Raw genomic sequence first — 12,474 nt, forward strand, 5'->3', positions numbered from 1 at the left:
TACTGGACCTTCAATGACAGGTCTAGAGCTGCCATGGAAGTTATGAACTTCTGACCCCTCTTTTAAGAAGTTATGGCTCAAACCTGATTAACAACCACCCAGTGCTTTCAAATAAGAAGACACAAGCACTAGCACCAGATATAGCACTTTGTAAAGGAACACTAGTAGGAGGTTAAAAGTAATACACAATTCTGTTATTAATCTTTGCTTTCAGAAATACTTGTGTTTTGAAATATCTACCTCAAGCCCATTTCAACAGCCAAGGAGTATTTTCTCCTTCATTTAACACAAATTTTATAACAAATTTTGAACAATTTCTATCCTAAGGAAACTGCACTCCTAAAAACTACATGTTACAGTTATTATCCAGTATATAATGTTACTCACCATGCCTTCTTCACCATGGAAACGTACAGCAATTCCTTGCTTCAACTTTACACAATTTGCTTTAGATACAACTTCACAGCTGCTCCTAAAAATAGAATCTAAATATGAACAACATTAATTTCTCACTTTTGTTCAATATATAAGTATTTAATGCAAAGAATATTATACACATGAACTTCCTTACCTCTATGAACCAATAGAATGTCACTTTCACTTACAGGCCTATGAACCATGTCAGAATCCGGTTGTCCAGAATGCAAGTGTTCATAAAACCATTCACAGCGATCTTTAAATGGCTAAGGAGAATATGCAAGAATAAATGTTTGATTTATCAGGCAGGGTAGAATTAAAAGTAGAAACACTAAGACAAAGATTATGATTTCCATGCAAAAATTCAGCATAATGTTTGTTTCTTAGCAAAAGGGATTCAAACAGCATATCACAAAATGTTTTGAAAGATTCCCATCATTTGGAAGGATGTATTTTCACAATGCCTAATAAGATATAAAAGTGCAAAGCTATCTTGGACATACAGAATTAGCAAAATGGTTCTGTTGATTCATCCCGCTGATTACACAGCAGGCAACTTTTTCAGAGGCAACTGAAAAAAACTGGGAGAATCAAAGGCTGCAAAGTGATTTAGGCCACACAATACAAATAGTTGTGCTTGGTTTAGGAAGGTCTTTGAGCAGGATCTTCGGGGGGGGGTTTCTCCGCGATATGAATTTGTGGTACATTTTTAACTTGTTCCTCAGTTCAATTTTCTGCAATCTCAATCAGAGGGATCCCAAAGACTGCAAAGTGGGAGAGTGGCACTTGGGAGTAATTCCCACTCTTGAAAATATAGATTGTCCTTCTCCTGCTTAAAATCTTTGCATAGGTGACAAATCATCCCTTGTCATTTGGAAGAAAATAAATCTAGCCCAACTACATTTTTCTTCCTTAATATTTCTAATTTTGGCATTTTTGTCTTCACCCAGAGGCAGCACATCTTGCTTACATCTTCAATCAATTTCAAACTAATAATCAAACTCATCAATCTCCTCTTATCCTGCATCAGTATTTAGCGCATAAACTTGAATAATCTTCATGAAGCATTATTCAAGAACTGTAACTGATTATTATTCTGTCAGTAATTGAATTTTAGTTTCTTGCTAAACCATTCCTAATGATGAAAACACTGCCATTTCTTCATTTTTCATGTCCTGAGAAATAAACAGTGTGCTCTTCTCACTGAAAGCATCCAGTTCCAGTCCATATTGCTGATAGCTAAGATGTCAGTGAGTAATAGATGCATTTCATCTTTCATTGTGTTAAGCTTTCCCATGCTTGTGTTTCTTGTATTCCATATTCCACCTTGATTTTGTGTTTAGAGCTTCAGCTTTTCTTTTCTTGCACTGCAAAATCAGCTAGCAAACATTACAAAGGCTTTAATCTAACTGTGAAATAAATACTACCTCAGTAGCTTGTTGAGTGCCATCATGTTAAGAGGCACATCATCTGGCACTATATCATCAATCATTTTATATTTTCTATCCATGTGGTTTACCACTGCCTTCTCAATTCAATATGAATCGATGCCTTTGCCATTGTCAGTAAAGTGATCGTCTGCTTCAAACATCTTTCTGTATACCTGCTGCCCAATATTGGTGCTTACTTCCTTTAGCTGGGCAGCTGGGATTACCTTTATTCCTTTGATCACCCTCCTGGGAATATACAGCCTTGGCATGACTATGGCATATACTATACTAATGACATTCTTCATTCATCCCTCCCAGGAGACCCCAACACCACCACCATAAGGCTACACAGCAGGACTTGGATGGGGAGAGGAATTTTAAATTAGGCTTTGAATATTTACCTGTGCTTTTATGATATGCATAAATCTGGACATAAGTTCAGGACACTCAAGAAGGAAATGGAAGTGATCAAATATAATTTCAGGATTTCTGGAAAAACAAACAAAATGAAACGGAGCTCACTAATTCAGGTCAAATATAGACCAACTCAGATGGAGTTTTTACCTGTTTTAAATGCAAGAACAATTATAGTGAACTTCAGTATTTAAGTCTAAGAAGGAGCATGCGTGAAATAGGAAACTTGCATCAAACTCAAAATTAAACAGCTGAGTTGAAAAGGTTTTGTTGTAACATTCCAAGTTGGCTGATTCTAATAGAGCAATACTTGGAATCGCTCAAGTGTTCCACCTATGCCAGGAGTAGGCAACCTTGGCTCTTTTATGACTCGTGGACTTCAACAGTTGAAGTCCATGAGTCATAAAAGAGCCAAGGTTGCCTACCCCTGACTTACACAAAACAATAGCAACTCAAAACAAGTCTTTTATTTCCAAAACTTTTCCCCCACGAGCACAAGAAGAAATGGGACAGTAGTCCACACTGGCTTTTTGTTAACTAATCGACAGCGGTTCATCAGATGAATTTTAACCTCCCTTTCGGGAATTATTTTAGAAAAGTTTCAAAAGAATAAAAATGTATCCAGACTCTTACTAAGAATCAGATAAGCATTCCAATCAGTTACGGCAACTACTTTCACTGAGCTACGCGCAACTTACGAAGCATGTGTATTTCTGGTGACATACCGGTTTACAAAGCATTTAAGAACATTGTCGTGTTTGCAGACAAACTCTATGAAGCGAGGAGATGTCATTCTGCAACAAAAGTCCAAACAGTTTAACAAAGTAACCATTGTAAAAAATAATAATTCATTGCAATGTTTTCTTTCCAAGATATTAAAAAAACTACTTTTGAAGCAGCTTCATTAAGGTTACCTGCTCTATATTAAACATTTTATCCATAAAGGTTTTTGAAAGGATAATTTAAAAAATATGCATAAACTCTAATTTAATAAAGTAGATGGATGAAAAAAGCTACAAAAACACTCAGCTATAGAAGCACTCCCAGAGGAAGGTTCAAACCCTTTTAATGGTCTAATAATCTAATTTGAACAGTTGTTATACAATATGTTATTTTAAAATAGAGCCTAGCATACAATTACATATACGTAGATATTATATATGTTGTACATATTATCACTGTGATAATACAAAGGATGAGATGATATACTGCACTTACCTATAACTTGTTGGTTTGATCCACTGTGGTGCGTGAACCATGTCGATATGATGTATACATGACGTATTGTTAAATAACCGTGACTTAATGGTATGTAAACCTACCCGGCGTTAACTCCAAGGGGTCCTAAGAGTTCTTTGGGGGAGCCCTAAATGAGTATAATCTTTGTGACATCCCTCCACTGGCTATGATGTTCTAAGAGTTTTATTAACTTGCTCTCATTCTTCACAGTTTTCCTATTTGACCTGCCTCCTGACAATTATGTGCATTCTCAAATAAATAAATGAGAAAGTGTAAATCCTTCTTTATGTTAACATTTACTTCTGGTGATTCTCTAGAATTCTGCTGGGATCATATATGGCTTCTGGTGACAGGACAGAAACAGAGAACTCAGTATTCACAGGTTGATTATTTAACTTAGGCCTTGAGTTACAATGGCAATCGGGACCAAGACTGCAGTCACTAAGCAATGTGGTAGAAAAGTGTGGTGTAACAACATTTAGCAACAGCAATCCAGCCAGCCCCGGGTATCACTGTAACCCCAAGACACGCCGGTCACTGAGTGGGAAGCAGAGGAGAAACCAGGTTTTAAATGATCTGGAAGAAGAAGGAAATGAAAAGCTCTGAAACTTACCCTTGAGGCATCTGACAAGAGCAACACATATAAAATGCTTGAATGACAGCACTCAGCCGGTTTGCTGTCACAGAAATAACATCTTGGCAGTCCACGTAAGCTTCCTGGGCACTGCCAACTTCATACATTTTAGATCCCTCTGTTTCCACAGAAAGTGCATTCGTCTCGCTTGAAGCTACTTCAAAAGTCGGTGTAGGAATGCTATCTTCTTGCTGACTGGGTCCTTTTGGCTTCAGCAAGATAGAAGAGATGTTGGCTTTGTCCTTCATTAATTCTGCAGATATTAGGGCTAGCCATTCGTCTAATGAGTGCCAAAGTAATTCCAAAGGCTACCAAATATAAGTTAAGGGGATAAATTTTAGGTCAATGTACAATAGTTTATTATATGCATTTACTGATATGAACACTGGCAATTCTAATGTATTTTCCTTTTTTAATTAAACAAGTAGGGAAGCCATTTCCTCTGGCATATTTTCTGTCATGAAAATAACCATTTTCCTGATAAATATTAAAATAAAATATTAAAAAGAAATAAATGAGAGCCAGCATGGTGTAGTGGTTAAGTTGCTGGACTAGAAACTAGGAGACTGAATTCTAGTCCCGCCTTAGGCATGAAAATTGACTGGGCGACTTTGGACCAGTTACTCTCTTAGCCAGGTTCACATCAAGCTTGGGCAACAAGCTGATCGATTAATTCCTGCTGCAACCAATCAATCAAAACTAGATTGATGTGGAGAAAAAGGTGATCCTGCATTTGCTGGAAAGGAGGAGGAGGGGGAGGGGAAAGGGGAAGGGGAGGGGGAGGAGGCAGATGATCTAAAATCCGGCAGATGATCTAAAATAATCTCTACTACAGCAGAAAACATCAGCATGTTTCTTTCCCAATTCTTAAAAGAGATTGCAGATAATCACACTTTGCAAATACCAAACAAATCATATATTCTGATATATACAAATGCCAATCATTTATCGTAGAAATCTCTATAAGAATAACCTAAACAGTAACAATGCAAGATTACAGTTTTTTAATAGCTGGCCAGAAAAAATATCCACAATTTATAGGATAATTTATTTTTGTCATTAATTTATCAGTATGACAGCAAAGTATGAATTGGGCAAGTCTGAAATTCAACTTCCACCAGGTATATAGAAAGAACAAAGCATTTATACTGTTAAAAAGGATTGTAACTGAAGAGTTAATAAACAGCAATGTCAAATTTCATTGTAATGAAGAATGAAATGCATTCTTTATGAAGCTAGATCAGCATTTTCCATTTTGGTGTCCTTCAGATATTTCCTAGTCAAGTATTGTTAGTAACTGACGGTTACTGGAGTCTTGATGGGTTAGACTCCTGCTGAAAAAATAGACCACAGTTTCAAGAGTGTCCCATGGTCCCTTCACTTTCTGGTTTCCCAAGTAACAACAGTGGTAAGAAGGCTGTTTGTAGAATTACATTTAGGGATTACTTCTATACCCTGATGCAATAAATGTTAGATAATTTGATTTATAAAATAAATGAAACAAGAAGTGAAAGTTTGGCTTCTTTTTTTGTTCATACAGTAACACAATCATGTGACAATAATAAAGGCAAGGAGTAAAAACATTACTTCAGTATTTGAAACCTCATAGGTTACAAAGCCACAAACAAGTCGAATAAATATTCAATTGCAAGAAGTGTCACAGTATCAGACAAATGAGAAACAGTTGTCATGCCTTTAGGTAAGTAAAAAATGTATGTATAAGTATTAGAAGATGATAGTCATGGAAATCATGTGCAAAAGCAGGGGTGTCAAACTGCCAGCCCACGGGCCAGACGCGTCACGTGGAAGCCGTGCTCACCCCATTGCCGGCAATGGCAAAACTGGTCGATACATTGCACGACATCATGTGACATCGCGAGTTTGACATGCCTGTGCAAAAGGGAAATAATTAACTAGAAACTATAAATATTAAATCCTACACCAAAACCTATATCTAAGAAATCTACTGCTTCACACACAACATAGAGATTTTCAAAGAAATAATAAAACAAAAAATTCTAACCTTGTTTCCAAAAGCCCAGATATTGTGCCGGATAAATTTGGGTCTAAGTAATTAAACTAATCAACTAAAGATATCCAATCTGCATAAACGTATTAACATCTTAAATAGAATGAACTTTAGACACATAAATATAAAACAGTAATGATTACAGGGGGAAAGAAAAATCAAGGCGGGCCAACTTAAATAGATATCAAACAAATTTATTTTCTTCTCATGTGGATTACCACACACAAACATGATACCATACACATTCCTCTCTATATTATCTATTTTTCTACTAATATCTAGTAGCATTACTTTTCTGACCTTGAACACTTGACTTCTTGGAGTTTTATTTCCATTGTAGCCCATATCATTTCCATTATTGGAAGTGGATGGACCAAGACGAAAGACATGGCAAAAAATCCTCACTATCCTCAACAGACTCTTCATTTGTGCCTCATAATTACTTGACAAACTGAAATAAAGCATAGGCAATTATTTTAGTTAACAAAATGTATATAGAAAATTTATACTGCAGGAATGCAATAACTCTAAGTAGTCATATAATAAAGACTGAAGGCCCCATTCTCCAAACATATTCAAACATCAAAATATAGGAGTCATTTCACAAATCTCCTACTTTTTGACGGAGACTTTAAATAATATAAGCTATTTAATCAATTACTATGTCATATCCCAGTAGTTCTCAATCTTTTCTTTATCACAGACCCCCTTTAAATACCTTTTGTGGCCACAGAACCTGGCCCCCAAGACTTAACTCAAAGTTAAATCATAACATTTCTTCAAGCCTTCATGGACCCCCTGTGATGACACCACAGTCCCTCAGGGGTCTGCGACCACAGGTTGAGAACCACTGTCATATTCCATTTGCAAGGGACAAGAGCTCTATGCAGAAAACGATGCTAGTTCTGTATCCATATCTTGTATCTCTGTATCTCTAATCCAAGCATCTGAATGGGACAGGTTGCTTATTCTTTATTGACATAAATATCATTAAAGCATTTTCACATTCAACCCCTTATTTTAGCTTTACTTCCTTTCCTCCATAAACAAAACCATTGTGTCTGTTCAGAAAATTCTAGCTGCTTCCCTATTATCTTTGAATCTACGTAAGTTCAGCTTGATGGCAATCAGAATATACCATTGCAGGAAAAGGAGGAGGAGGAATAACAATAACTATGTTACCTAAGCAATTTATGGCCATTCGTAGTAGCTACTTCAGCAAGACTCGTTAAGATTTTAAGATACTGGTTTTCATTCTGCTGAGATAAGTGTTCTAGGACTTGGCGCAACTGGTTATAAAAAGAAAAGTCATTAAGATTTATTATCACATTAATTAACATAAGTAAGACTTAACATTTCTGCTACTAATAAGAGCTAGTTTATATATGCATAGCTCTATGGATATAAACCCCACTGAGTTTAAAGGTTACTTTATGAAAGTTATCAGGATAACACTATGAAAATGTACACCTATAAATTTGATTGAGATGCCTTTCCAAATAAACATATATAGAAACTGACTATAAGCATGATTCATTTAGAATTTCATAGAAGAAAAAATGCATTTACTTAAAGGAAGCACCTACACATCAATTTTAGGTTCAACACAAGAGGAAAACTGAATTTACCATGTTTTCTCTAAGATCTTCATTTTGTGTCATTTGAATAATTGTTTGAAAAAGTCTAGGATGATGTTGTATTAGAACTTCACAGGTCTCTCCATAACCTCCCTGAAAAAAACCCACAATGTTTTCATATAAGCAGGCATTTCTACACATTCAAAAATTGTTTCTTAAATGCTGAAGATAACTGAAAAATTTGATGAGATCACACACGGGTGCAAATTTAATGGCCTTGCTAGGAACTCACTGTCATGGAAGTGTTTTAGGTCACATCTCAAAATTTTAAAAAATCCTATTTTTCAATTCTAAAATAAAGATACATTTCTCTTTCACCACAGTAAGGAATACTGACGACCAGAAAAATATATTTTTCACAATGTTACAATATAAAACTGTACCAACTTTATGCCAATTCAAGTCAAACTACTGGAAGGAATGGCTATGAATTTAGACCTTTCCTTTGAAAAAACATAAATACAAATACACCCAGGCCTGGGCGTCATTTCCTGGTTATGCTAATAATATATGACTATAATATTTCTCGGCTGCTATACTTAATTTTTATTTTTGTATTATGTTTTTAATTGGCTTTATTAAACGTTATTATTGTTTGCCCAGATTTACTTGTTTGAGATGGGTGGCATATAAATTGAACGAACGAATGAAGGAATGAATGAATGAACAAATGAACAAATAGTATACCCAAAATATCTTGTGGAATTTCATCCATCTTTAATATTATTTTAGTTGAATATCTGGCAGTTACTAATATGGTTTTGGAGGTGATATCTGAACTATGTCTTGTGGGCACCATGTTGGTGGCCTCTATAGCAATCGTTCTTACGTCATCTGTCAACACCTCCATAAAATGCTAAACAACTGTGTTTACATGATTGATGATTACAACGGCAATGAACAAGTACATTTAAATTGTCCATATACAAAGTTGAAACCAATTTATACCTGTACACAAAGATCAAGTGGGGTGACTCCAATTTTGTCTGGCAAGTATTTGGCTCCTCTCATCAGGAGAATCTGTGCAGTGTCTCTTTGACCATGGCTATATAAAATAAAGAAACCTGGTAAATTCTAGTTAATGCAGGCTTTGCTGTCACCCATTCTTTTCTACAATCCATAAAACATTTGATAAATAATATGCATTATTCTAAGGAAGTCTGCGTGAGAACTGATTAGGACATCCTTCACACAGAGGTTGGAAGAAAACATCTACTGTCGTTGCATTACTGTGAAAATCACAGATGAACTTAATTATACTACAATTATTACATAATCAATTTCATATAAATCTTTAATGAAACAAACAGAAAGGCAACTGTGAGGGCCTACTGTGAACAATTGGTCTCATTTGGCACAAGACAGTTTCAAGTCCAGTTAGGCCAAGACAACTGATGCAGTTATTAAGAACAGGGGTGAGGAGGACAAAGCCAGCATTATACGTACTTTGTCACTTTTGGTCGATTGCAATTTTAACACAAACTATATTTCATGTAATGTTTAAAATGGCAGAAAAGTTATACCTGCAAGCAAAGTAGAGGGAAGTTGCTCCTGACACATTGGGCCTGTTAATATCTGCACCGCTATCTAAAAGACACTGAACAGTCTTTGAAAAAGAAAAAAAAATGAATGAAATAAATGTATAAACATGATTTAAGCTTCAATCCTATGCTCTTTAGTTTCACTAAACTCAATGCAACTTATTTCCATTGCATGCAAACATCTAGAGGATTATGTTTCTATATTACCAAAAACATGTTCTCCAATAAAAAAAACCTTATATACTGAAATTAAAATTAAAAATTTAATTTATTTTCCTACCTTAGCTCTACATTTTAGACTTTCTTATCACATAATCGTCAGAGTCACTGAGAGTGAGATGGCTTGCATATAAATTTAGTAATAAATAAAATAATAATAATGTTCATTAAAATGAGAGATCGGTTAGATTACTAAGAATTAAAATAATATCTTCCCAATGAATTAAGCCCCTTGTAAATAAGTGTGTCTATCAATATTATAAAATATTTTAACATAAACTGAGAATGTTGTGTACAAGTGACAGAAGCCTTATTAATACAATCTACCAGATTTCAAGGTTATGTTGTCTCTAAAGATGACAGACATAGATGAATCACTGCCATCCCAGCTGCACCACAAACGATCAAGTGCAACTAATGCTGTCACTGCATTATGATCCAGCCTAAAACCTGACTGAAATAACTAAATGTCTAAAACAGGGATGTCCAACCTTAGCAACTTTTAAATTTGTGGACTTCAATTCCCAGAATTCCCATGGTTGGCTGGAGAATTCTGGGAGTTGAAGTCCACAAGTCTAAAAGTTGTCAAGTTGGACACCCCTGGTCTAAAAGGTCTAATAGTTTAAAATTTATGCTGAACTGAAAAGTCCATCATTTTCAAAATCAGCAATTATTTTTTAACAATATTATCTGCTGAGAGTCAATAAATAACCTTGGCATTTTCTGGGATTGGGATTCTTGCGTATAAAATGTTTACAGTCTGATTACTGTTAAAGACAGAGCATTCAGGATCAAGCTATCTTCTTCAACTTACCGTCTTATGGCCATTTTGACAAGCCACGTGAAGTGCTGTCTGCCCCATTGCATCTTCAACATCTACATTGGAAACATGCTGTACAAGGTCATGAAGCAGTTCTGTTCGTCCATTAACAGCAAGCCAATGGATCTGGGTCAAAAGATAACAGGGCATGTATTCAGCAAGGAAATTTACAGGTTGCTCACATGCATTTCAGTGCTAAACAATGATCTAATGTTCATGGAAACAGAATACTTAAGATCTCCATTAGCTTAGAAATTTCAGAAAAGTCTATAAAAATAGAGCTAGTCCTCGACTTATGATCAGTCGCTTAACAAATGTTCAAAGTTACAAGAATCTAAAAAAAAAGTTAGTTACAACCCATCCTCAAAGTTACAACTACCACACTACACCACCACCCCAGCCACATGGTCATTTAAACACTTGGAAACCAGCTCACATTTACAACCAGTTGCAACGTCCCATGGTCATGTGGATGGCAGGAATAAAATTATAGCACTTACTGCTGTCAGACCTTCATTGTTGCAAATGTTGACATCAGCACTATACTCCAGTAGCTTGCTCATACACTTTTTCTGGCTGCATAGGAAAAAAAAATTAAATATCAGTCGTACGTCCAATATCCTTTTTTGTTTTATTCATTAATGAACGTATATACCACCTCAATCCAACTGGACACTAGGAGGTTTATAACTTATATATCAAAATACAGTAACTATTAGTATTAGTATTTAGTAAAGAGGAGGAAGCACCAGGGGCTTCATGATTACATCAAAGCAAGTAAAGACACTTTATTGAAAGAATCACTGAAAAAAGGGCTATTTATGAAAATAAAACTGATGTATGACTGTACAAAACAACCTTGAAATCAGACTAGAAAAATGGAAAACCAAAGTGTTTCATAGACATTTTGGAAAACCCGGCAACATCAGAACATGGCAGTGTTTAATGAACAGTACATTCAAAAAGGAAAGAGATGAAACGCTATTTGCTGCCCAGGGACAGCCACTGGCAAACAAGCGACATCAAGGCAAAAAAAAAAAAAAAAAGATCTGTTTGGATAGTAAACATTGGCTTTACTGAAATAAGGATAGAACTGGCAATATAATAATTGGATTGCAAAAAAAAATGTTATGATCAAGTTGGGAAGATATCACACCAACATTTATGTAAAAAGTTTTGTTTTAAGTATTATTAGAAACATGAAGCCATTGATAGAGTCATTGAAAATGACATAGCAAAAATGTTACGGGACTTTAAAATCCAGACTGACACCGTGAACACCAGATATTGCTATCATTCCCAATCCTTGTTGAGGACAAAGAATTGGAAAAGATTACAAAATAGTGAGATTTGCAAATAAAGATCACCAAATTTTGGAAGAAGCCAACAGCAGTAAACAACTGTTATTGGAGCGCTAAGTACAATACCACAAGGACTTAGAATTTAGATTGTCTAAATTTGAAATAATTTTCACCAGCCGGGCTATAAATGATCAAATTGTTGGGCACCTCATACATGCTACCTTGATAACTCCCCAATTCCCTAAAGTTCCCTTGGGCACAGATCAAATCATGAAGAAAAGTGGACCACATCGGCTATGACACACAACTACTGGGACTGGAATAATAATGCAGTAATATAAACCATAAACCTGTATAATTGTATAATAATATAAAATTACTTTAATTCCCACACGTCCAATAAAAGGCCTTCTTAATGTTGGAAATTCCCTCTGTATAACATGCAAATATTCCTCCATCTGTACCTGTGGAGCCCGAGTCACATTCTTTTAAATAGAAAATTAATAAAGTCATTCGGTCTATGCATAGCATTCTGTACCGAGCATTTGCTGCACATGTTCGGACAGAAATGTATTTCTCTTTCTTCTTCCTTTTAGAGATGACATCACTTTAAAACTTAAATCAGGGTGGGCTGTATACAGAGATGAGATTACATAGACAAAATTATGTCCAGTTTGTGTTTGTGTATTTTTAAAAATAAATAAATAAGACTGGAAAAAGGAGAAGGAGACCTCTGGGAGGCAAATCCCTGCACTGCAGCCCCTACCTCCAAAATGTGTCCAAACTAAATTAT

General features: G+C 35.5%; 1 protein-coding gene across 1 annotated transcript in view; it reads right to left on the reverse strand.

Moving 5' to 3' along the window:
* HACE1 (HECT domain and ankyrin repeat containing E3 ubiquitin protein ligase 1) overlaps positions 1-12,474 on the reverse strand; it is a 41,134-nt gene that overhangs the window by 20,932 nt on the left and 7,728 nt on the right. Inside the window, 12 exon segments of the mRNA XM_015812187.1 lie at positions 338-485; positions 572-683; positions 2,249-2,336; positions 2,987-3,055; positions 4,114-4,442; positions 6,464-6,614; positions 7,346-7,452; positions 7,792-7,893; positions 8,749-8,845; positions 9,324-9,406; positions 10,375-10,506; positions 10,881-10,956. Of these exon segments, the coding sequence (XP_015667673.1) occupies positions 338-485; positions 572-683; positions 2,249-2,336; positions 2,987-3,055; positions 4,114-4,442; positions 6,464-6,614; positions 7,346-7,452; positions 7,792-7,893; positions 8,749-8,845; positions 9,324-9,406; positions 10,375-10,506; positions 10,881-10,956 (1,494 nt within the window).

The sequence above is a fragment of the Protobothrops mucrosquamatus genome, unplaced genomic scaffold (genome assembly GCF_001527695.2).
Source record: "Protobothrops mucrosquamatus isolate PMUCROS unplaced genomic scaffold, P.Mucros_1.0 scaffold_58, whole genome shotgun sequence".
Classification (NCBI taxonomy): Eukaryota; Metazoa; Chordata; class Lepidosauria; order Squamata; family Viperidae; genus Protobothrops; species Protobothrops mucrosquamatus.